Source organism: Xenopus laevis, chromosome 8S (genome assembly GCF_017654675.1).
Source record: "Xenopus laevis strain J_2021 chromosome 8S, Xenopus_laevis_v10.1, whole genome shotgun sequence".
NCBI classification, from domain to species: domain Eukaryota; kingdom Metazoa; phylum Chordata; class Amphibia; order Anura; family Pipidae; genus Xenopus; species Xenopus laevis.
In genome coordinates, this window is record NC_054386.1 from 57,812,023 (window position 1) to 57,839,458 (window position 27,436).

Sequence of the window (27,436 nt, forward strand, 5' to 3'; positions counted from 1 at the left end):
ACACAGAAGACACCAGTGGCATTTGGGTAGAGACGGGACCGGACACAGGGTAGGCAACAGAGCAGTTATGTGCCCAGCGCCGATTCAGGGGAAAACGCTGCCTGAGGCAGCTCCTGCAATGCCGCCCCCCTCCCCAGTTTACCAGTCGGGAGGGGAGGCAGGAACTCTAATGCGGTGAGCGCAATTGCGCGCTCTCGCATTAGTAAAGCCGAATTTCCGGTTTAAAAACCGGAAATTCGGCTCTTAAAGGTACCAGGAGTGGCTTTTGCCGCCCCTGGAAACCTCTCCGGCGTGCCACCTGAGGCGAGTTTCTCAACTCGCCTCGTTGGCGGCGCGCCCCTGTATGTGCCTGTCGCCCCCTCATCTTTGTGCCCTAGGCACGTGGCTACTCTGCCTATCCCTAGATAAATACCACAAATTGGAGTATTCTGCTATCTTGGATCCAAAGATATAACCTGGGTGGGGGGGGATTTGCTTTGTGTAATGAGGAGTCCATGCTTTGTCTGGATAGGATCCAGGTGTTAATCAACTGTAATATTGCAACAGCTGGAAAGCCACAGTTTGGAGATTCCTGCATTAGTGTATAAAAATGATGTAAGGCATACCACACATAAGGCAGCTAATCCCACATTCAGCACAATAATGACATGCACTGCATGTGTCTCAGCCCAGCAGCAATATCCTTATATTAATTACCAAGCAAAAAAACTGCAATGAGAGGGCAACCACAAAGATACAGTGAATAGACCTGATTTTGTCTAATTGTAGAGTCAGTTAAAGATGAACTTAAAGATGAACAAACCATACAGTATGTTGTTTCTAAAGTTCTAGTGGTTAACTTTCTTTTCTTATGTGTCATGCATATCTCTTAGTTATTTTTATTATAAAGCAATAACTCTGAATAGTTTTGATTTTGAACATACAATCTTACCATTAATTTGCTATATCTGTTTGACTAGAAATACTGAGCCCTCTAGAAACAGCTCTAGGAAAATGTGTGTGTGTTGACTAGTAGAGCACAGGGCTGCTGTATGCATTGCCATGTATAACAGACAAATTTACTCACCTCCGAAATTGCGCCAGCGACGGTTTTCCTGACATCGCAACACTTCACCAGGCGTTGATTCGCCAGGGCAACTCTAATTCACGAAAATCCAATGTTGCGTCCAGGGCGCGGAACGCTTGTGAAGTTGCGCTAGAGTTACTGCGGCAAGCAAAGCGAAGTTAAGCTAGCGTTGGCTAATTTGCATACGGCGAGAAGTTAAAGTTAAATGGTCATATATGTTGCAGCCAATACATTACACTACACAAGCCCAGGGAACCATAATAAAATAAATTAGAGTTGTTATATTGTCCTACAAATGTGCCCACTGTATAGCTTATGTGCCATAATTATGATCTTTTGCAACCTATCACCCTGTAAAAAGTAAAAGACGCCAGCATTTTTTGGGACTTATAAAACATTTCAGCTATTTCTTGACCAAGTCCTATCTACTCTATTGCACTTCGCCTGGTCTGAGCTAGCCAAGGCAAGTCTGGCGCAAGAGGTAACATTCAGTAAAATCTCAATCTTAGTGAATTAGTGTAGTTACGTTCGTTCTCCAGATCGCAACTTCGCCTGGCGTTAGGATGCGAAGTACCTCTAGAAGTTAGCGAAGTTACGACAGCGCCCGTTTGGCAAAATGACGTCACGCTGGCGAATTTTCGCCAGCATTAGTCACTTTGCCCTTTAGTAAATTTCCCGCACAGTCTGAAATATTTTGTCTGCTGAGTCAGTGACACTTAAATAAAGCAGCAAAGTAAATGTAGTATTACTCAGCAGTAGAATAAACAGAGCAGCTTGTACTGTACCTTTTACATGAAGTATACTGTATTTTAGTGAATTTTACACGTAAGTGTTACCGGCTTTATTTACAGTACTACACATTTGTGCCATATATGTTTAATGCTTTGGACATATGTAAGGAAACAAAAGGCTGGCACACGGAGCGAATTAAACCGGGGTCCTACCCCTGGTATGTTTATTGCGTCAAACAACGTTTCGGAGGGCGTTCCCCCTTCGTCAGGTGATACAAACAATACGTGCATGCACATTAAATAGGTAATTAGACCCACCCCCTGCATGAAACAAAGGAAAAAAAAGGAAAAAGGTCCAGTGTGTCTCCATTAGTTTCGAAAAATGTTTCAAACAGTTCTCTCCAGGTGAAAGTCCAATTGTTAGTGAAGTAACAAAAAAGTAGCAAAAAAAGTCTGCAAATCATTATATTAGAAACAGTATACAATTTTGAGGAGATAAAAGTATCCATTTCCACAGACTATACAATATAGTGCTTAACTATCCCTATTAATGGGAACAAGATTTTTTTTTTACCTCACCCTGGATGCATATTCGACTTTTTTTTTTTTTTTCGAATTAATATCTGAAAAATAAAAAGAATGGTTTATTGAACCAGCAGTAAGAATATAGAGAGTATAAGTTACAAAAAACATGTTAAATTGAACTCTTCATTCAAGCCTCTAGGGGACTGTGTCTCCAGAGTCCATATCCAAAAGCTTTCACGCTGTAGTCATTTTTGTTTAAGGTCCTGTCCCTGTTTCACAATCACTCTTTCCAGAATCTGCCAACGGATCTGTGACACCCTATGTTTATATTCATAGAAATGTTTGGCTAAAGTGGTTTCCTGTTTTTTCTTCTTATCTGTTTTCTCCTCAATGTCTGGTTGGAAATTTCTTATTACAGATTTATGTTCATTCAAACGAACTTTGATTGTATGCTGTGTTTGACCTACGTACAGAATCCGTTGGCAGATTCTGGAAAGAGTGATTGTGAAACAGGGACAGGACCTTAAACAAAAATTACTACAGCGTGAAAGCTTTTGGATATGGACTCTGCAGACACAGGCCCCTAGAGGCTTGAATGAAGAATTCAATTTAACATGTTTTTTGTAACTTATACTCTTTATATTCTTACTGCTGGTTCAATAAACCATTCTTTTTATTTTTCAGATATTAATTCGAAAAAAAAAAAAAAAGTCGAATATGCATCCAGGGTGAGGTAAAAAAAAAAATCTTGTTCCCATTAATAGGGATAGTTAAGCACTATATTGTATAGTCTGTGGAAATGGATACTTTTATCTCCTCAAAATTGTATACTGTTTCTAATATAATGATTTGCAGACTTTTTTTGCTACTTTTTTGTTACTTCACTAACAATTGGACTTTCCCCTGGAGAGAACTGTTTGAAACATTTTTTGAAACATTTTTCTAAACTAATGGAGACACACTGGACCGTTTTCCTTTTTTTTCCTTTGTTTCATGCAGGGGGTGGGTCTAATTACCTATTTAATGTGCATGCACGTATTGTTTGTATCACCTGACGAAGGGGGAACGCCCTCCGAAACGTTGTTTGACGCAATAAACATACCAGGGGTAGGACCCCGGTTTAATTCGCTCCGTGTGCCAGCCTTTTGTTTCCTTACATTGGTCCATTGGGAGTGCCGTCTCCCTTAGGCTTTGGGCACCAGCGGTAACTGCTGAAGGGCCTGAGTGTGCGTGTGTTTTCTTCGTACTAATGCTTTGGACATGACATCAAAGTTCTGTCTTTAAGTAAGGACATCTAAAATGGATACACCCATAGTGGAAAAAGAAGCAATAATTACATGGTAAAAACTGCAAAATTTCTGATGATTTTCTTAAAATTTCCATACTGTATTTCATACATATATACAGTATGTGTACATATATATTCCTTTTGTAATGTATTCACCAACACAAATCAATTGATTTGTGTGTTAGTGGGCAAGATTACAAGGAATGTTCCCATTGATTCTTTAGCTCTTCATAACCTGTGCAGGATAGACTGGTGTCAAGTATCCTCCATTCCTATAAGCAACACACACAAATTATAAGTGAAGTGTGGACACCAATGTACAATAATGCTGATATATGTGGGGGCAGATGGGCTCGGGTGTCCACCAACTGTAAGTAGCATATATACACGAAAAAATGGGACTTAACCCCCTACCCATGTGACCCTAAATACTCAATCTAAATGAATGTACCACAGTATAAAGTAAAAGGCAATATTTATTATACAACACTATGCCAATGTACAGTTAAAACCAATTAAAATAAAACTAAGCAGCGCTGCATGTGCAAAAGGGATCCCTTGCTATAGTATCTAAGTGTACATCAACATAGATAGCAATTAATATCCTGAAATGTATAAGTAGCGTGTCTGGAACCAAGCCGATGCACTCCAATAATGAACCAAAATCTCAATTTGTAAGAGAATAAACAGTTCCAGACAATCCGGTAATAATGTTCAATTAGTAGTAGCCAAGACACAATATTACTATATCCCCAGGTCTGAAGTATGCCAAAAGTCGCCAGATGTGTGTAACAGGCCCCTCTAGCACAAGTCTCCTCGAGATGTCGGTGTGCTACACCATTAGAATGTTAAGAGGGGTACACCTGCGATATTAGCCAGAGCCCTCATGGGTGAACGCGGTCGTTTGGATTTGCCAAAGAGGCCAACAGGCCGTCACGTGAATAACGTGTTTGAGGGTATTGGTGTATCCCAACGTGACCCGCTCAATTAGAAAATAAAGATATTACCGACCAAGCGGAAGTCCAGGAGCGGCCCCGATATAAGTTCGTGAGATGGCGTTTAATGACGTCTTCACTGCGGCTCCGTAGGAATTATTCACGGCAATCCTAGCACTTCAGACCTGCGAGAGGGGATCCTCACATACACAGCATGCGCTGCACCTCGCCAGCCGTTTCGCCACAAGCGTGGCTTTGTCAAGAGTATCCTCCATTCCTCTTGTTCAAATATGTCAGAAAGCCGGCTTGTACCTGTGTGTCCATTTACATTCTCAGTCCTGGAATTCCAGCCAGGAATTCCCCACTCCCCCTTCATACGCTCTATTTCTAGATGGATTTTTTTTTTATGCTGGGATGATATCATCGCTGTAAGTTATATTATATCTGGTTTCTATCAGAACAGCCAAGAAAGCAGGCAGGAAAGCTAGAAGCTATTAGACTAATATGCAGATTTATCCTGCATCACAAAAGGATTTATCTTGCATCACAAAAGGAAATATATTAAAAGCTGAAACCATATGTAGAAATACGGTAGCACCTTTACTTATTTGACTTTCAGCAATTGAGTAATTTTCTGTCTTTGACCATCCCAGAATTTAAAATGCCTACTAGTTTCTAGACTCATTGACACTAGCAACCAATCTGGTCACTAGGGTTCAAATGTCCCTAGCAACCACTGATTTGAGTAAGAATAGGTGAGGGCCTGAATACAAAGAGGAGTAATAAAAAGTAGCAAAACAGCACATTTGTAGCCTTACATAGCATTTGTTTTTTTAGATGGCGCCGTAGGTGACCTCCATCTGAAAGTTGGAAAGAGTCAGACAAAGAAGACAAATAATTTAAAAAAACCTATAAAAAAAAGAAATATTACATTATGAAAGGATACGTTTTACTTAATAAGGAACCAATGATTGTTGAAGTAATTGGCACATGCAGTCACACCCTAAAATCAAAGGTGAATGAGTACCAGATGCATCAGTGAAAGCTGCCCATTTGGTTTGGTTTTAGCTTTTTACATACTCCCCCACTATACAGAGAATTCCCTGTCATTAGCTTTTCACAGGCGACTGCTAAGCTTTCTATGGTGATTCAAACATAATGTGCCACTTCTACCATAGACTGAGCTCCTAGCGAGCCAGCAATGCAGCATAAGCATTGAGAAGAGGTGCCACTCCAAATGGAATACACATGCTGCTAGGAACTGCAAGGCAAAGGGTCAGCTATTATTTGTACCCTACTTCAAGTGGCTAACAGCAGGTAAGGCTCAAATCAGCCAGTCCTGCATGCCACTTTTGTTTATATTCGGTCCTCAGTTTCAGCTAAAATAACATCATAATTTATCCCGATCTTGTTTAAATTCCTTTCTGTAACTGTTTATACCAAGTCAGCTAGAAGTCTGATTTGTGCATCTGCTACTTCTTCAGTAAATGTATGTTTTCTAATTTTATCGCATACAAACTCAACGGAGGTCTTTGAGGGAATATGGAGCTGATTTAGGAGATAACTTTGTCTTATTGGATTACATTTTGTTTTATTGGATTCAATTATGAATAGTGATGGGTGAATTTGTCCCATTTTGCATTGCCATAAAATTTGCGAAATGCATTGAAGTCAATGGGTATTTTTTGCAGCTGAACCTGGCAAAAAATTTTGCTCATCCCTAGTGAGCTTTGAGACTAAGACATTCTATCTTTATATTAATAACTGGAAAATAGTGGCTTAGAGGATTCTAAAGTATTCTAAGCTTAACAGAAGTGAGAAAATCTATTGTAACATGACCCATAAATGCAGAAGTCATTTTTGCAACAGGAATATCAATGATTGTTGAGCAATGAATCAGGACCCAAAAGTGGACCTCCATGCTATTTAGAGTAAGTCAACATGATCAGGATAGTTCAATTACTGCTATCGCAAAATCACAATCTCATCTTAGTCTAAAGACACAGACCCACCCCTTCAAGGTTAAAATCATTACTTGCACATGCAACATTTTACCATCTAAGAACATTTTTACAAACATCTTCAAGTGGGAAAGCCCTGATTATAAAGCCAATAGTGCATTAGCATTGGCATTCTTGTAAATGGTCTCTAGGAAAAATCCGTTACTCTTCTGCCGTGTGAAAAACGATTGTACATATATTTCGTGTCATCCGTGGATGTGGCATTTAAAATTCTGTCTACCCCTCCACAAACCTCTCATAAACAAGTGTAGAACCTTACTGAAGTCAGACAATGGCCCTTGGTAACATTTGCAGACTGCCACTACCACATTATAAAACAGACAGAAAACACGTCATAAGTTCAACCTATGCCTGCAACCCACTAGATTTTATGTGTTTAAACTTCAGCAATGCAGAATATCACAAATATAGACTACTTCCGTGGAAATGTTGTAATACGTCTGTCCATAATTAGAAACAGTTAAATTGGGACACTCACAGTATTTCGTCTTCAGTGCAACTTAACCTGCTCCATCAAAAGTACTTCCATCCAGGGATAGGTATTAGGCAGCCTTTGATACAGTAAATAAAGATGAATTTTAAACATTGAAGGACTGATGGTAAATGTAGTGCTCCAGCATGGCCTAGTGGTTTTAATCTAAGATAATCTGTTTTACATGTTTTGAAGATGTGAGATGACTGAGGCATGGGGTCTGATCACAAGGGGACTGGGCAAGGAGCATCAGAGGGATGGTCTCTGTTCTCTCGTCGACACCCTCCATATTTGCACATGCACCTGCACTATTGATGTGCGGGTCAGAAAAAACTCAATCCACACAAGACTTATTGCACGAAATTTTTTTAGCACAGGTTGTTGAGGAGCCTACCAGAAAAAATGCTATTCTTGATTTAGTGATCTCAAATGACCCAGAACTTATAGCAAATGTGCAAGTCATTGAACCCCTGGGTAATAGTGACCATAAGGTTATATCTTTTAATGTCTGGTGCAAAAAACAAAAATATACTGGGGCAACAAAAACCATGAATTTTGCAAAAGCTAGTTTTAGTGCCCTACAGAGCATTGATTGGGGCATTAGGTTTTCAGCTAAAAACACAGAACAGAAATGGTTGTCCTTTAAAATGATATTGAATCATTACTGTTCTCAATTTATTCCCTTAAGGACTAAACGTAGAAGCTCTAAGAATCATCCTGTGTGGCTTAATACAGAAGTAAAGAAGTTAATGGGAAAGAAGAGAAAGGCATTTAAAAACTACAAATCTGTAGGGACAGAAGCTGCATTTAATGAATATAAACACTGTAATAAATGTTGTAAGTCAGCAATCCGGAAGGCTAAGAAAAGAAATGAAGAGTTATTTGCGGTGGAGGTGAAAACTAACCCTAAAAAGTTTTTTAAATATATTAATAGTAAAAAGATGCAGGTTGAGAGTGTTGCTCCATTAAATAATGGTACCAGTATGGTTGTAACAGATACAGATAAGGCAAATGTGTTAAATCAGTTCTTTTCTTCAGTGTATACAATAGAGGAGTCTGGGTTCACAGGCTCACTTAATAACTGCACGAATGGTTCAGCTCAATCTAGTCAGTGGCAGGATATGATTCAAAAAGCTTTAATACAAATTAATGTAAACAAGGCTCCAGGGCCTGATGGCATACACCCCCGGGTTCTAAGAGAGCTTAGTTCAGTTTTAGACCAGCCCTTATTTCTGATTTTCTCAGATTCACTGTCATCTGGTATGGTGCCTATGGATTGGAGAAAAGCTGATGATATTCCAATATTTAAAAAGGGATTACGATCTCAACCTGGCAATTATAGGACAGTAAGCTTGACATCTGTGGTGGGCAAATTATTTGAAGGCTTGTTAAGGGATCACATTTAAAATTTTGTCCTAATGAATGGCATTATGAGCAACAATCAGCATGGCTTTATGAAGGATAGGTCATGTCAGACGAATTTGATTGCATTTTATGATGTGGTAAGTAAGATTCTGGATAGTGGGGGGGCAGTAGATGTGATCTATTTGGATTTTGCCAAAGCATTTGATACTGTGCCCCACAAACGACTGCTTTCTAAACTAAGGTCTGTTGGGCTTAATGAAGTCGTTTGCACGTGGATAGGAAACTGGCTACAGGATCGGGTACAGAGGGTGGTTGTTAATGGGACATTCTCTACTTGGAGTAAGGTTCTTAGTGGGGTCCCCCAGGGCTCAGTATTGGGTCCACTTTTATTTAACTTGTTCATTAATGACTTAGGGGAGGGTGTTGTAAGTAATGTATCAGTGTTTGCAGGTGACACAAAATTATCCAGCCCAATTAATTCCATCCAGGATGTGGCATCCTTGCAACATGATCTTGACAAACTGGCAATCTGGGCAGCTAAGTGGCAAATGAGATTCAATGTTGATAAATGTAAAGTCATGCACCTGGGATGTAAAAATATCCAAGCCACTTATACCCTTAATGGGACTGCACTAGGCAAATCCATTATGGAAAAGGACCTTGGAGTCCTTGTAGATGATAAACTTGGCTGTAGCAAGCAATGCCAGTCAACAGCATCAAGGGCAAATAAGGTCTTGAGCTGTATTAAAAGGGGCATAGAGTCAAGGGAGGAGGGGGTCATTCTTCCACTGTATAGAGCACTTGTAAGGCCCCATCTAGAATATGCTGTACAGTTTTGGTCTCCATCACTCAAACAGGACATTATTGTATTAGAGAGGGTACAGAGAAGGGCAACTAAGCTGGTAAAAGGTATTGAAAATCTTAGCTATGAGGAAAGACTGGCCAAATTGGAGATGTTCACGCTGGAGAAGAGGCGCTTAAGGGGTGATATGATGACTATGTATAAATATATAAGGGGTAGTGTAGAAAGAACCTCACGGCACACAGGTCTGCATGAAGTTTTCAGTGATTTATTGAAGCGGAGTGCACTGCTGTGCACTCCGCTTCAATAAATCACTGAAAACTTCATGCAGACCTGTGTGCCGTGAGGTGCTTTCTACACTACTGCTTTGGGGGGTTGCCGAGCCTCCACCCACGTCCACCAGGCATATCTTTGCTGACCTAGAAGGTGGGTGTGCTAATCCACACTACATTGCTTTAAATATATAAGGGGATCATATAATAATCTCTCTAATGCTTTATTTACCAGTAGGTCTTTCCAGCTGACACGAGGTCACCCATTCCGATTAGAAGAAAAGAGGTTCCGCCTAAATATTCGGAAGGGGTTTTTTACAGTGAGAGCTGTGAAGATGTGGAATTCTCTCCCTGAATCAGTTGTACAGGCTGATACATTAGATAGCTTTAAGAAGGGGTTGGATGGCTTTTTAGCAAGTAAGGGGATACAGAGTTATGGGAAATAGCTCATAATCCAAGTTGATCCAGGGACTAGTCCGATTGCCATTTTGGAGTCAGGAAGGAATTTTTCCCCCTCTAAGGCAAATTGGAGAGGCTTCAGATGGGTTTTTTGCCTTCCTCTGGATCAACTGGCAGATAGGTAGTTAATAAATAAAAAAATAAAAAAAGGTTGAACTCGATGGACATGTGTCTTTTTTCAACCTTACTTACTATGTAACTAACCAGAAAAAAGTTACCATTGTAGGACCCATACCCACATCTTTGCTTTGTATGCTACTTCTGTGTGCACCTCTGGTTACAACACAGGGAATCTTTGTATGCAGAGGATATGTGTACTTCCCTAGTCTGACCTGCACCCAGCACTGATCTGCAATGGTTGCCCAGATTTCAACCTAAACCTGCAGGTCTCTGCAGGTTTTGGGTCAACCCGCACATAAAGCTGTGCACATATATTTATGAAGTAAATAGAACTTTTGTTGGTAAAAAAAATATTTTTGTAGTAAATGCTGAATAAATTGATTTAAACACAAGTTATCATGGTTACTAGAAAAAAATTGGCCATTTAAAGAAATACTGACATGTTCCTGTGCAAATCCATACCAGAGCGGCAGAGAAGACACTAATATCATTGTGGCCAAATGTCTTTCCAAGCCCCCCCCCCCCACCTTTCAGGTTGCGACAGCATTTGGCATTTTTAAGCAGGGTTAGGCAGAATGCAAGTGCCTGGCCAGCATGAAAATTGCCTTTTTTCTTACATGTGTTGTGAACGCTAATTTGTAAATGCAAATTAGGGTTCAGATTTGGTTCGGGATTCAGCTGAATGCTTCATGAAATATTTGGGATTTGGCCAAATCCCAGAATAGCGGATTGGGTTCATCTGTACTTGAGGGTCCTGTGCAGCTGCATCAGTCATGCTGGGCGGCATGCCTCCATAGGCTGAAGTACTGTTTCCATTTATAAATTAGCCTATGAAAGCTTGCACCATCCATGGACAAGCATGACAGAAGAAGAGCAGGTACCTCTGTGGTAATGCGGTTTTGGGGGACTTTTGGCCAGAAAGATAGGAATGTGTGCATATTGCTTTAAGATGTAACAATTGCTTTTCCCGCTCTGATTTATTACAGAGCAGAAAAGAACTATCTGGATCTTTTCTTGCCACATACAATTTACTTTACACTCCACAGAGCAGAATGGTGTTCAGGATTCCCCCATAAGAATCGTTGGAATTATTATATTTTGTATATTTTATATATATATATATATATATATATATATATATACATATATATATATATATATATATATATATATATATATATATATATATATATATAATGTACATTATCCACTATATAATCAGTTTTTTGATGTGACTGACCCTCTAATATGGGCCAAAATTATTATTATATTATTATATTTATTAATAATATTTATTGAAACAGATCCTATTCTAAGATCAAAAACAAAACGAAAAATCTGGTGGATGTTTGCATTATAAAGCTCTTCTTTCAATGCAAAAAAAAATAGGCAGCTGAAGTCATGGATTGAGGAAAGTGTATATTACAAAATTGGGACAAGTCTGAGCACAGCATGTAAAATAAACGAGAGAATGAAGCCAAATTCTATCTGTATTATATCTGTATCTGTATTAGGTACAGGGCTCCCTTGCATGAGAGTTTGCCATGCCTTATGTCTCATGAAACAAAGTAGGAGCAGCCACTGAATCTATGCACTGTGTTGGTGTAGATAAGTGCAAGTAGGGGCAAGTGCATCATGCACTGCATGGTATTAAAAGGAGAAGGAAAGGCAATAATTACTGGAGGGGTGCCAAAAGTTAGGTGCCGGTGCTCCAATCAGAAGAAAACTGCCTCGGCTAGGGTTCTTCCAGCAAACACCATGAAGTGACCCTCTTCCTGCTTCTTCTTTGTTCACAAAAGTACGCATTTAACAAAATTCAAGCCTTAAAAAAAGTTTCTTTCATGCTACTGCTCATGTGCAGGCCCCGGGATTTTGAAGAAAGGAGAAGTAGAATAAGAGGATCGCTCTGTGGTTCTTGCAAAGATTAAGGTAAGGTAAGAGATCACAATCACTTTCGGTGCCTTACCATGTGATTGTGCCTTATTGATCCATAATTGCTAATGGTAATATTAGTGCCCACAGAGTGCAAAAGTAATGTTAATCATCCTCTAATCTTTAAAGGAGAACTAAACTTCTTGAATAAGAAAATCCCCTACCTACTACCCTAGGTAGTTCCCCCTCATTGCTTCCAACCCGCAAAGTTAGTTACCCCTGAAATTGCCCCTAGGAGTTTGCTCATGTATCAGTGCAGAGTAAGGGCAGCAGAGCTCATGGGCGCCACCTTCCAGTCTTCATCTGTAAGTGAGCCTCATATTGGCGCATGCGCGGTTGGAGCTGTCTTCCGGTCCGTAGCAACTGCACATGTGCCAAAAGTGCCAGAAATTGCTGAAGGGAAGGAAAAGGATCCGAATAAGACCAGAGATCTGGAAGAAGGCACCCATGAGCTCCGCTGCACTTCCTCTGCACTGATATGTGAGCAAACTTTTAAGGGCAATTTCTGGGGTACCTAACTATATAGGCGGAAGCATATAGAGGCATTGCACTCCCAGGTGTACATTATGTAGCGACAAGCTGCGATCTCCTGACACTTCCTCTCCATTCAGATGCTGCGCACATTGAAAAATCATCTCAAGCCCCTGCACCCCAGAAAGGCACCTGGGAGAGATGAGATGTACACAGGCTCGTTATGTGCCGTGGTAGGACAGTAGGCGGTAGGTTCCTGGGGAGGGGACTGAGAGTCATGTGCACAGAGACTGCGGGCTCAGAAAGGCTTTGGTCACTGGGTCTCCGGGAGATGTGTAAAAGTACACGGGGGCTGTGGAGAGGCTGGGGTACTAGGGGGTTCAGGCCTCACAGTGAATCGATGTGGCTGTGAGAGACAACAGGCACAGACAGTCCCTAAAATACCATGAGCGGCTGAGGGAGCCCAGATTCGACGCTCCTCCTGAGACTCTGTATTCGGGAAGCGGATAGTTACACCGAAGCCGGCTATAGATACAGCCACATTGCTCTGCCGAGCCACGAAGCTGCAGCAACAGTCCAGGGTGGGATCTCTCCAAAGGGGCAGCAACTTCTCCGCAGCCTTCCCAGCACTGCGATTCCTCGTAGCCTCCACGAAATGCACAACCCAGGCATCCCTCTCGGCGGAGCTCTGCTTGGATAGTAGGTTGATGGTAGGTTGAAGCTTCCTGCCTTCACTTGCTTTCAGTACAATAAGAGAGATAACCAGGGAGGAGAAATCCAGCGCTGCACGATGGATGGTTGCCTTGTCACCTTTTCTGAACAGGAATGGAAGTGGAGTTTCACTAGGTTATTTCTTAATAAGGGCTTTGTGATTTTAAAGTTTTAGTTGTCTTGGTGTTTATTTTTCGATGTATAATAACGAATTTTTAAAAAAATTTTTTGATGTTACTGGTCCTTTAAATATAGTGAATTAGTAAAGTCAATGCACACACAAATAGAAAACAAGCTAATGTGGTACCAAGAGTACAAAAATGTTTTTACACACTTTCTTTATATTAGACTAGTGCATTGTTGACCCAAAATGGATTGCTTGATAAATGTTTGAATATATAATATATTAGAAAGTGCTACTTTCTTAGTACAAATTGTAATATTGCACACATGAACAGTAACCATTAAGTAATTACAAAAATTAGATAATAACCAAAATATATTAAATAAAGTAACTCTTGTCCCAAATCCCTCCCTCTCAGCACAATTCCCTCCCATAATACCTCCCCTAATGCATAAAAAAGATAAAGAATGGGCACTATTTTGTGGGTAGGATGGCAATTATTCTACACAAGACTATCTGTGAATATTTTATAATACAATTAATTTATTATTTATACATACATATATACATATACAATAATTTAATCATTAATGTATAAGATTGTTAGGATATCTTATTATACATTGCCATCCAATGAAATGAACTGGTACATCATTAACATTCACAGCAACATCTGCAGCCTCTGTATCTCTGCTGTTCATGAACTACAACTCTCAGCATGGCTTTTGTAGGATGCAAGGAGCTGTAATTCAGAAAAAGCCTGAATATAAATGTGCAAATTCCAATATTGACGACTAGAGGCACAAATTCAACCTCATAAGTACATAAATATGGCGTAATTTGCTAATCAGTACATAACTATGGCCAGTACATTTTATTGAACTGTGTGTTCACCCAATAAAACTACTAAAACATTTCCTGGGAATATTAATATTCAACACAGCCATGTGAGCAGGGTTAATAGGTTAATAGTATCCACTGCTGTGCTACAAAGGTATAACATAATGCACAATTCAATGTCTGAAGTCAAACTGTAAGACTATGCAACATACAATATCCAACCTGCAGTCTGATAGCTGTTGTTAGACTACACCTCTCAGTAAACCCTACATCTTTCATCTGATGTGGGCAGGCCCGGACTGGTAATGTATCAATTCGGGCAAATGCCCGAGGGGCCGCTCTATTCTGTGTTGAAGTGGGCCACACTCTTCCTTATTAGATGCGGTGCTTACTTTAGAAAAAATGCCTGCCGTCTACTTTAGGTTTACGGCAAGCATTTTAGGACAGGGGGAGGGCTGAGCCACGAGGGCGGAGACTGGAAGAAGATCTGTGGGCAGCCTCTTCTGATTATATGCTAAGAGTGCACGCAGGAGCGTGCATTCTCCTGATGCCTGCCCTTGCAATTAGCCCAGCCCACCTCCTACCAGATTGATGACCTGCTTGTGTTTGAGCGAGCAGCGCTCTACTCTTCAAAGGTAAACATATTCATGTAGGAGCAGTGCAGCAGCGCTGACCTAAACTTCATTCTAATAGCATGAATCTTTTAATCAGCAATACATTATGATCCGTCTTGTGGCTTTGGTCTGCTGTACCATTTAACTTTAAACAGCACGGGACAGGTAAGAGTGTGCACGTCTCTCAATAAAAGAATGTGGGAGGATTGGCCTGCACTGAGCGCCTGTTCTCTGCTGCTCTGGAGAAGTGCACACTCTTATTGGAAGGCTGCTGTTTAAAGTTAACGTGGGTCACAAGAAGGATCGTAAATTCTCTAGGCATACTGGCTGCTGGAAAGGGGGGGGGCTTTAAGGACACAGGACAGATGGTATTGTTGGTTATGCTTGCTGCTGTTTATAATTAACTGTTTCAGGGGAGTAGAGACAGAAGACAATAGCATTGTTCCCTATTCTGCTGTTTTAAAATTAACTGTCACATTACAGGGTATTGAGGCAGGAAACTGTCCTATTGCTTGCTGTATATGTGGGTGTATATGGGAGGTAAATATCAGGGGATAGTGTAGGTAAGTGCAGCACAGAGTGTATATGGGGGATGGGAGGTATATATAAGGATATTAGAAGTCACTGAGGGGTTGTTCTGTGACCATATAAAGGCACAAGGCTGCAGGCTGAGTTATACAGGGAATTCTGAGTATCACTCATGTATTATAAGGGATAATGTACCCCCTACTGTAAATAAGGATATTAGAAGTCACTGAGGGGTTGTTCTGTGACCATATAAAGGCACAAGGCTGCAGGCTGAGTTATACAGGGAACTCTGAGTATCACTCATGTATTATAAGGGATAATGTACCCCCTACTGTAAATGATAAGGATATTAGAAGTCACTGAGGGGTTGTTCTGTGACCATATAAAGGCACAAGGCTGCAGGCTGAGTTATACAGGGAATTCTGAGTATCACTCATGTATTATAAGGGATAATGTACCCCCTACTGTAAATAAGGATATTAGAAGTCACTGAGGGGTTGTTCTGTGACCGTATAAAGGCACAAGGCTGCAGGCTGAGTTATACAGGGAACTCTGAGTATCACTCATGTATTATAAGGGATAATGTACCCCCTACTGTAAATGATAAGGATATTAGAAGTCACTGAGGGGTTGTTCTGTGACCATATAAAGACACAAGGCTGCAGGCTGAGTTATACAGGGAACTCTGAGTATCACTCATGTATTATAAGGGATAATGTACCCCCGACTGTAAATGATAAGGATATTATATATATATATGTGTGTGTGTATAGGTAAAAGACTAGCACGCATTTGTGGGCTGCTTTGATTTTTTTTGCCAGGGCTGCTTTTTACTCCCAGTCCGGCCCTGGATGTGGGGTACTGGGAGTTGAAGCCCCCCCCCTGGCACCCAACTGATACGTTGTACAAAATATAAATAATCTGGTTAATGTCTATTCAGGTCACTCTGGCCACTCCTGATTCCGTAGTATGGAGAAATAAAAAAGTAAAGTCGTGATAAACTCACCCCTTGCACCAGTTCTGCAGCAAAACAGGCAGCAATTACCAGCAGGCAAAGTCTTTCAGATCATATCAGGGACAAACAAACCCACACTGTCACCACAGATACTCTGAACTGCAGCCAAGCATCCCCAAAAGGAACACTTACCGTGTCACCATCGTTCTAGACAGAAGAGACGCAGAGAGCGAAGATGACGCCCCTATGTCGTTCTCCCTTTAGAGAGTTCCGCGCAGGGGGTTCATTGAAATCGGCTGCTCGGAACTCCGCGATGAAAGTCTAGAAGGGGTGTGCCTGTTGAACCTACAATACAACGAAGATAGAAGCGATGATTCGGAGTGAGCTTTAGGCTGAGGGGGTGAGACAGAGAGCTGCGGGACTACCCGCCTGTTAACGCTCTTTGCATCAGCACGGCTCCATGCAGTGAACTAGCAGCTGAAAGGAGTCATGGACGGGGCGGGGCCTTGGCCTGTCAATCACAAGCAGGTCTTTCATAGTTGTGTCTGTGCCTCATATAGAGTAGGCAAAGGCAGCACTCACATTCATTATGGAGGTGAAATCCTCTCACTGCTCATAAAAGTCCCCAAAGTGAACCTTCATAATACGTGACAAAATGTATGCCTAGCAATGATGCGCTTTCTCATTAAACTATTACGCATTTAAAGGGATACTATTTCCCCAATAGTGACTATACTAGATTTAATGAGATGTATGCTTTAAAAGCGCACTCATATCACTGACAGAACTTCCAGTTTATAGTGGGGTCCTGAGGCGCAGGCAACTGAGGAGATAAACGCCGGTCTCACAGACCCACACATACTATGTCACAAACGCTACATTTTACGAAGAAAGACTTCTAAAGGCGGATTATTAGTTGAGCCTGTGCTAAGCAGACTTGTACATCAGCATTTGGACAGCGTCACTGTTGTACTAAAGTATAAAATGCATTTCCCTGCTACACATCATTCCTGAGATACAACCGATGTAGCGTCTGCGCACACTGCGCTCACAACTACACACTTCTTGCTATTTCATTAGACCAGATATTCCCTAAAAAGTGTTCGTTTAGCGAAAAGGATCTAATTGCCTCCTTTAGGGTGACAATATTAGTTTTCAATTACTCGTCCTTGACTGTCACTCGCTATAGCTAATTCTTCCACGGCAAATAGTCCCTGGAATGCAGTCTAGGAAGGGGGTAGATACAAGAGAAGGGCATTTTGGGATGGGTGGAACAGGTAGGGCACCCAGGAATTCCTTAACGTGGGGGGGGGGTTTAGTTCTTCCTTTTGCAAGAGCCACACACACTCTATGTATAATGTAGATTGTCTTTGGGGAAGTGAGGAAGAGAAGAGAGAAATCTCTTGGCGCGGAAGGATTCCACGTGCCTTTTTTTTGGGAAGAAATAGTCCCGCCTGCCGTGCTAAACTGAGTACGGAAAACTGAGCAGGTCTGTGCAGAAGGCTAAAGTTGGTGCTGAGCTTTAGGGTGGCCCTATTGTACCTGTGCAAACTGTATCTCCCTGCTCCCCGTAATGTCAGCCCCCCTAGTGTGTACCTTGTAGCCGGAGCATATTGTCACTGCTCAGGGACCTGGAAGAATGAGGCTGGGAGGTTGGCAGCGGCGGGTGCCCTGCCTGGCTGCGTTGCTGTTGGTGCTGGGCTACTGGGCACAGAGTGCAGAGTCTGCGGTGAGTACACACTGGCGCTGAAAACCCTTAGCTTGCTTGTAAATAAAGTGTATACATCTTGTGATACTCTCCCATCTTCATAGTATTATATTAACACTTTAATTGTTATATTATATTAAATGAGACTGGGACACTGGTTTTGCAGGTTTAATGAAAGTGGCCATATCATAGTTGACACTTGATAGGATACTTGCATTTTTGTCTTCCACATGTCCCTACTACTACATTTCCCAGCATCCCGCGACAGCCGATATTAGTGAGAGCAGGAGAGCTACAGGTCCTTGCGATGTTTGCCTAGAGCATGCTATATTTGCCCACTAGCAGCGCAAGCTCACGTTTCTCAGCACACTGCCCATTCACTGAAATTCCCAGCAGAACTCATTGGCTTTGGGAGAATTTACTATGGGAATGTATTGATATCCTACCCTGACAATGAGAAAGAGGGGTCCTTCCTGTTCTACATGTCTTAATTACAATGACACGTATTAATTTTTACTTGCACTTTTTCTACTAAGAAATAGGTGCCTCTGGGGCATGATAAACAATAAATCACAACATGTAGCTTGTCTGCCTCACACTGTCCCCAGGAGATCAAGCTTGTCCCCTGGCTTTCTCTGCTTCTCTCCCTGCTTTATCTTTAGTTCCCATCCAAAGGACAAAGAGATCTGTTGAAGCTAATGGGGGAGATGAAGGTAGCACCGACATTTCCTGCATCAGCAGATAAAGCTTTGAGTCAGAGAGAGAGAGAGAGAGAGAGAAGAGTGTGAGTTGTACTCACCTCACCTACCAAAGCAGCCGGTTTCCTAATATAACGCTGTCTATGTGTAAAAGGAATTCATAAATTAAGTCAGCTTACAGTGAATGAACATTAAAAGAAGAAGCTGAAGGTGCCAAACTGTTATAATTATTTTCTTTTATATATCATTATACACTTTGTGTATATTATAAATGCTTATTTGAAGCATAGAGTTACAATGTAATACAGACAGTCAAATGTTGATATGTATCCTTTATAATGTATAAATAATTATTTGTGGCTTCTAGCCTGCCACATTTGTGACAGTAGTGACAGTTGCAGGGAAAATTGACTTTCGCTGTAGTCTCTATGAGAAGCCTGTCGCAGGTTAGGCCTCTAAATTCCACAGGAACACAGCTTGGAGTAGTTATAACATGCTAAAGAGATGCTGGGGTTGGAAAGGTGGGAAGTAATGTTTCCCAGCAGAATCACTGTTATGTAGCTTGTTACCTCAACTGATGTGCTGTTGTTCTTTTGTACAAAGAAACACGCTTGTCAGGTATAGGGCACTCATTTTTTAATTAAAAGAACAATAGGGAGTAATTTTTGTGAAGTGATACTTTATTAATCAATCAACAGCGAGATAGTGCTGCTTAGAGATGTATAGTTATATCCTTCTCATTTCAGCTGCACAAGTCTATTCGAGTGGACAGGCACCTAGACACCCCACTACCTTTCCATTTGCCCATTGGGAAATGCTTCATGTCTAGTTTCACCACCAAAATTAGTTAACTGCTAGCCTTCCTGGAATATTGAAATTCCATCATCTTAGAGGGGTGATTCACTTTTGAATTAACTTTTATTATGTTATAGAATGGCTAATTCTAAACAACTTTTCAATCGGTCTTCATTTTTGTCTTTTTTATAGTTTTTTAATTATTTGCTTTTCCAGCTTTCAAATAGGTCACAGACCCCATCTAAAAAATGCTCTGTAAGGCTACAAATGTATTGTTATTGCTACGTTTTATTACTCATCTTTCGATTCAGCTCCTCTCCTATTCAAATTCCAGTATCTTTTTCAAATAATCATTGCTAGGGTAATTTGGACCCTAGCAACCAGATTGTTTTTAATGGAAACTGAAGAGCTGCTGAATAAAAATCTAAATAACTCAAAAACCAAAAATAAGAAAAAACTAATCCAATTGCACAGTGCCTCAGAATATCACTCTCTACATGATACTAAACATTCATTTAAAGGTGAACAACCCCTTTAAACTAAGTGATGTCATTCATGGGCTCATACCCTGCCTGGTCCTGCATTAGGTACCCACCCAGTACCCTCTTTGCTCAATAGGACATACAGTTTGACATCAGTGACATAACCCCTAGTACATATTAAGGGATCAGATATTTTCTAGAAGCAGAATATTCATTGAAAGCTTGGATTTGGCACCATTGAAGCAGAGCATACACTGGATCAGAACACACATAGCTATGGGTGTGTTGCAATCAGAACCTAATATAAATCTTTTGCATGCTGAATATTACATCAGATACATGCCCTAGATTCCTTCAGGACGCAGGGATTTATTTCTTAAGCACAGGGGGGGGGTTATTATTAAGCTCCACAGTATAGTAAATGCAGGGGCACTAGCGTCCAGGAGTGTTACGGATTGCACTAGGACTGAGAGTGAACAATTATGGTTACATTAACTAAGCAGGAAGAGGATTCCAAATCATTGCCTTTCATTTGGGCTTGTCCTGTTATGGCTAGGGTTGTCGAAAAGAAATACCGGCCTTCCTATATATCTATCTTTTATTAATAACATTGGGATCAACCATCATTTTTCCCGGCCAGTAAAATACTGGCCAGGTGGCAACCCTAGTTTGTAAAAATGTTAAGGGGGTGTTTAAATAAAGTATGCTAAATGTTAACCATGTGATTGTTCTGCATTGTTCCATTGAATGTAGTATATGTGAGCAGGTTGCTTTGCACATCTGGACCTGAACATTCTAAATATGTAAGGCTAGATCTGTGTAGCTTGCTGTCTATATAGGGATCATTGTATTTTCATTCAGCTTATTTCTGGATTTAATTGAGGGGCTTCCAGTATGGCAACCCTATAGTAAACTCTCCATGTCAGGTATGTCTAGCAGTGACAAGGAGACTCTTCACATAGTTGCTAGAAATCCAGGCACATGAAGTTCTTGTTTCTGCAGTGCTCCAATACATGTGCCCAGGTTAGGTACATCATCGATCCTGGTTTTATGATTTTTACTGTTCAGTGGTGTTAATTGGTCAAATGATCTCTCTCACAGGCTGATGATCATACTATTTGCTGCAAAAAACACCATTAGTTTAAAGCATTAGTGGGTATTTTGAGGTATTGAATATTATAGACTCTACCATTTCTTATGTATGAATAGTAGCATGTGTAGCATTAGAGAGCAGCAGCTACTATAGGCATACCAGTGAAATGTAAAATGCAGTACAATTGCCAAAGGAATCTAACATATTCTGTATCCATAGGATATTGCTTTCAATTCCAACGGACACACATGTATGACAGAGTAGACATATGCTCTCAGTTGCACAGACATGTATGCAGTTCAATTTATTCTCCTGGTATGATGGTTTTGCAAGTTGAATCCTACTGTAACAGAGTGAGTTAACTGGTTATAACAATTTTTTACCTACCAAGTCGCATGTTAACACCCTCCTTGTACCAGTTTAGCCAAAGGGGTAGGAAGTGATTTTTCAATTACCAGGTGCTCATCATACATTTTGTTGTACATATAGATTACATAATTTCCAACTTCTCAGAAATAAATAATTTTATTTGGATTTATTTTGAGAGAAGCCATACCAAAATGTAAGCAATTGTTGCTAGGATACTAGAATGGAAAAGTAAAAAAGAGAAGACAGACTCAATAGAGGCTAAGTACATAAAAATATAACCCGGCATTCAGCACGTATTCTAGTTGCCAAGATAGCTGATACTAAAAGCTATATATCAAATTGAATTCCATGAGACAGGAGCATTTTGTTTTTGACTGCCATGCCAATTAACTTATATCAATTGTATTCTTGGTTGAGTTCTAACTACATATTTTTTTTCTGCATATTGTTATGTGACCTCTTAGTTTTACAGTTTTACTGTGGCTTTGAGTGTTCTGTTTAATTGATGGGAATTTTACATTAGTTGTATATCTAAACCACTATCATTTTAAACTCAGCCATAAACCAACATTGTGTCAATGCGTCCCCTAAATTAAATTCTGTGGGTTAAAGTGCCATGCTTATTAAAGATATTTAACTGTGTTCATAAAAGTAGAATCTTTTTTGTAGTTTGCAACTGGAGGTGTATTAGTTGTATTTTACATTGCTTGCAAATGAACATACAAATCTGATCCAACCTTTGTAGGTGGTAAAGCTGCCAGACAATGTTACATGCGTTATGGATACAAATCACTTCCTCTTTCCCATTCATACTAGTATTATTTGTTAGAGTTCTGCATTCTGTTGTTTCATTCAGTAATTAGAAACAGATAAAACGCTACATCAAAAGCAAAACAACATTATAAATACAAATGGCTACAGATGCTAAAAATATATTTTTGAAGTAAAGTAAAGGCATTTTGCTGTAACTATTACAGTTATACACTTATTGAACAGCATACATAAATCACTATATCACACATAATATTTACAGACAGTACACTTTTTTCCAAATTTTTTGGAGATGCAGGCCCGTCCGTTTTTTTGCGCATGGGTGCATACGCACACCCTCGTTTAGAATGCGGCCATGCAGGGTGCGCTGTGGCCGGGTTGCCTGTGGTGCCTGCTCACATGGGGCAGATTTCAGGCCAAAACACACCTAACTGTGTACTGACACACAGCTGTTGTGCCAATGTTGTAGGAACACAGGGTGAATGGCAGCAGATTTGCATATTCTCCACATTTTGTTAGGGGGGCATGGTGGGTTGCCAGGGTTGGTGACTCAAACAAACATACATTTTCAGCTTCAGACCAAAAATATGCTAATTATTTGAAAACCATAAGACAATCCATAAAAAGGAAATAAAGCTGCTTAGAATGTATAACAGACTAAAATGATATACAAAGGGTAACTTCCAATTTAGGACAATATCCCCTTCCCTATTCATCTGAAAAGGAGCCCAGATAACTAAAGAAGTAGGCTAGAAATGTTGTACATTATGTTTTGCGGTTCTGTACCAGCCCAAGGCAACCACAGCCCTTTAGCAGTAAAGATCTGTCTCCAAAGTTGCCCCAGTAGCTCCCCATCTTCTTTTCTGCTGATTCACTCATATGAGTAAGTGCCCCACAATAGGCACGAAACGCGTTAGGTATCATGTCCTAATAAATTTTCTACTTTTTTACATTTGTTTTTGTATTTTTTGGAGACCCTCACATTCCGTTTGGACACAGTGATTCTGTCAGACTTTCTCCTTCTTTCCAAACTTTCAAATGCTCCTTACAGACCCACCTGTTTAAAGTAGCTTATTCAATGTACCTTAATTAATCATTCATTGCTGTATCAAAAATCACAAAATTGTTTCTAAAATCCTAATGTCTCAATTGTACCCTAGCCTTTAGTTTGTAAACTCTAAGATGTAGGGCCCTCTCAACCTATTGTACTCTGGAGACCTTTGTTCGTTATTCACCATTTATTCCCTGTTTGTTATAACAAACGTAAAGCACTGCGTATCTTCTGGGCGCTATATAAATAAATGATGACAACTGCCATTGACTTCTACATAACCTCGGCAGGTTTGAGATGGAGTACTTTATTATTGCTTGTGGGTTTCATAAATCACGTTTCTCCCCCTTTAAAACTCGGACCAGAAAATATCTTTAACTTTAATAAATAACCCCCTTAGTGTTCTGATATTACTGAATAAATTATACACTTGCCCTTGAAAGATGAACAAGGGGTAATTTTTTAACCCAGTGGGAGCTAGTGCTCTGTAAGTGAGAACTAAAGGGTGTGTAAATGACTCTGCCAGTGTTCCACATCCCTTAACAGAAGTTATAAAGAAGCTATTAAAAAGCTTTAAAGAAATACTAATTCTATTCAATGATTTATCCTAATCAAAACGAAATTTCATGACATGCTAGACAACATAAGTGTGAACTGGCAGTGCCACTATAAACAGCAAAGTTGTAACTGGATAGGAAGTTGAAACAAAGTAAAGATAGTAAATCTCCTTGCTTCTTCAGTTCAAATTTCCTGGGGCAGACCCATGCTCAGTAGAATGAAATAGCAGGCTTTTTCCGCTAAAGTTTGGCTCTTCGCTCTACTGCGCATGCGCAGCCGCAAGGAGATCCGATGAAGCAGGAAGAGGATCTCTCTGTGGTGTTCGCTAGAAGAACCCTGGGCCGGTGCGGCCCGGGGTGTAAGGTAAGTAAAAGTAGTCACTTGGGGGTGCCTAACTTTTGGCACCCCCAAGGGTAAAATGGTATTCCTCCTCCACACATTAAGGTTGACTTAGTCCAGTTTGGTGAAGTTGCAATCATAAATGCAAATTTCAGTGGGTGCTGTTGAAAACTGAATTGGGGCAAAGGTTGTAAATTAGAGTAATTTAGGAGCAAATTTATCAAAGGTGGAGGTGAATTTTCGAATTAAAAAAATTCAAATTTCGAGTTATGTGTACCTCGACTAGGGAATAATCCAAATTCGATTCGAATTTGAAAAAAATTAAAAAATTAGAATATCGAAATTTATCATGTACTGTCTCTTTAAAAATTTGACTAAAGAAAACCTATGACTTAAATTCGGTTAGTCTTTTTTAAATTCGAATTTCAAAGTTTTTTCAATTCGAAATTTGACCCTTGATAAATATGCCCCTTAGTTGTTAACCGCTTTTTAATATTAGAAAGTAATATAAGTTAAAGCTAATCATACCATCACACCATCCTAAAAACCACACAAAGTCATGTTTAGACAGATGAAATTAACCTCTACACCCCCCTCCTCGAACTTTCACCCTGAGTTCAGTTTAAGGTTTCAATGATAATTTCATGCTGGTTGGTTTCAAGAGTTAGGTAGTCCTCATACTTCCTAAATCATCCCCAGTGACCCCCTTTCTCTTTAGCTGTCAACAAAATCCCTCACCTCGTGTCAGGGAGCCGGGAGCTCCCTCCAGGGAGGTAGTCAGGATCGAGGAGGAAGCCCTCTTGAGGGAACAAGGTCGCGGTGTCCAAAGGGTTAAACAAAGGAGTAGTCAGAATCCAGGCAAGAGTTTCACGGGCAGGCAGATAACAGCAAAGTCCAAAGTCCAGGCAAAGGGTCAGGATAACAATCAGGAACAAGAATATAGCAATATCAAATGTCAGGGAACCCAGGATACACATAGGCAATGTTTCCTATACTTGGGCGCCATTCTGGCGTCTGGGTAGCGTTTTTATGTTTGAATTTGGCGCCATAGTGACGTCACCGTCGTCCTGACGCTGGCGTCGATGCGCTGGCGTGTTTGCACGGCGCCGCTACCCATCGCCGGAAGACATAGACGCGCCGCCTGGAGCTCCTGGAACTGCTCCGGGCGGCGTTTGTGACAGTACCCCCCCTCACGGGGGGCCACCGGACCACCAAGACTGGGCTTCTGGGGAAACTTAGAGTGGAAATCCCTCACCAGACGAGGAGCGTGCACACCAGAGTGTCCTTCCCAGGAGCATTCTTCAGGGCCAAAGCCCTTCCACTTGATGAGGTACTGGAGAGAGCCCCTGGAAATTCTGGAATCAAGGATCTTTTCCACCTCATATTCTTGTTGACCATCCACAGAGATAGTAGGAGGAGGAGACTGGTTCACAGAAAAGCGGTTGGAGGTAGCGGGTTTCACCAAAGAGACATGAAACACGTTGGGAATTCGCATCTCAGGGGGAAGCTGAAGTCTGACAGCCACAGGATTGATCACCTCCAAGATGGAGAATGGACCCACAAACTTCGGACCCAACTTAGGAGATGGCACCTTCAACCGAATGTTCCTGGAAGACAACCAGACTTTATCACCAACCTTGTAGGGAGGAGAGGGTCTACGTCTACGATCTGCAAACGTCTTATGAACCAGAGCGCTCTTCTCCAAGTTCGACTTGGTTGCAGCCCAAATAGCAGACATGTGGGCCGCATGGTCATCAGCAGCCGGAACGTCAGACAACACAAAGTCCTGGGGGAAGGCTTGAGGATGCTGACCATACACCGACATGAACGGAGACCTTCCAGTGGAAGTGTGGCAGGCATTGTTATGAGCGAATTCCGCCCACGGGAGGAGATCAGACCAATCATCTTGGCAAAGGGACACATGGTTCCTCAAGAACTGCTCCAGAGCTTGGTTCACACGTTCAGCTGCCCCATTTGTCTGGGGATGATAAGCGGAGGAAAACTGGAGAGTAATACCCAGAACTTTGCACAGGGAATGCCAAAATTTAGCTGTAAACTGGGAACCTCTGTCAGAGACAACTTCCACAGGAAAACCATGCAGACGGAAAATATACTGGATAAAGAGCTGAGACAACTCCACAGCAGAGGGAAGCTTCCGCAGGGGAATGAAATGGGCCATCTTGCTAAAGCGGTCAATCACAACCCAGATCACGGTGTTTCCACTAGAGGGGGGAAGTTCAACAATGAAGTCCATTGCTAAATGAGTCCATGGACGAGAGGGTACAGGCAATGGTTGTAATAACCCACTGGGGCGAGAATGGCTAGGTTTGGATGTGGCACAAACGGTACAGGCAGCAACAAAGTCTTTGACATCTTTACGAATAGTCGGCCACCAAACTAAACATCTAAGGAGTTCAAGAGTCTTTTCAGGACCAGGGTGTCCTGCTTGCTTGGAGCAGTGGGTTTGTTGAAGAATAGGAAGTCGTAACTCGGAGGGAACAAAAGCCATCCCAATGGGGGTATCTGGAGGAGCAGAAGACTGTCCGGCCAAGATTTGTTTGGCAATTTGGGGAAATAGAGATGCAATAATCTTGGTGGGGGGAATAATAGGTTCAAGTCTTTCTGGTAGACGATCACCCGGAGTGAAACTTCTGGAGAGCGCATCGGCCTTCCGATTCTTGGAGTCAGGATGATAGGTCAGAACAAAGTTAAAGCGGGAGAAGAACAGGGCCCACCTGGCCTGACGAGGATTCAGTCTCATGAGAGAATGTATGAACTCCATGTTCTTATGATCAGTATAAATCGTGACCGGAATTGAAGAACCCTCTAGGAGGTGACGCCACTCTTCAAGAGCAAGCTTGACTGCCAGAAGTTCTCGATTCCCTACATCGTAATTCTGTTCTGCAGGAGAAAACTTTCTGGAGAAAAAGGCACAAGGGTGCAATTTCCCATCGGCAGAATGTCTCTGGGATAGAATAGCCCCAGCACCTACTTCAGATGCATCCACCTCAATGCAAAAGGGTAATTTAGGATCCGGATGACGGAGGACTGGGGCAGAAGAAAATGCGTCCTTTAGGGACTGAAAAGCTTCTACAGCAACTGGAGGCCAGGACCTGGGATTACCCCCTTTTCGGATGAGAGTAAGGATAGGTGCAATACGGGAAGAAAACCCCCTGATGAATTGCCGGTAGTAGTTGGCAAATCTGATGAACCTTTGAATAGCCTTGGTGCTCAAGGGAAGGGGCCACTCTTGGATTGCTGACACCTTAACGGGATCCATCTCGAAACCTTCTGGGGAGATGATATAACCCAAGAAAGGAATCTTAGACACCTCAAAGACA

The 27,436-nt window shown here is 41.3% G+C and overlaps 2 protein-coding genes across 5 annotated transcripts in view; one reads left to right on the forward strand and one right to left on the reverse strand.

Annotated features, from left to right (window-relative positions):
* Nucleotides 1-16,700, reverse strand: part of LOC108700099 (collagen alpha-6(IV) chain) — a 132,947-nt gene extending 116,247 nt beyond the window's left edge. For all 3 annotated transcript variants that reach the window (XM_041575197.1, XM_018232970.2, XM_041575196.1), the window contains exon 1: nt 16,424-16,700. The gene's annotated coding sequence lies outside the window, so the exon portion shown is untranslated. The remainder of the gene's footprint in view (nt 1-16,423) is intronic.
* An 850-nt stretch (nt 16,701-17,550) lies between these two features.
* Nucleotides 17,551-27,436, forward strand: part of col4a5.S (collagen, type IV, alpha 5 S homeolog) — a 148,873-nt gene continuing 138,987 nt past the window's right edge. For both annotated transcript variants that reach the window (XM_041575195.1, XM_018232969.2), the window contains exon 1: nt 17,551-17,960. In XM_041575195.1, the coding sequence (XP_041431129.1) occupies nt 17,871-17,960 (90 nt within the window). In that variant the 5' untranslated portion in view covers nt 17,551-17,870. The remainder of the gene's footprint in view (nt 17,961-27,436) is intronic.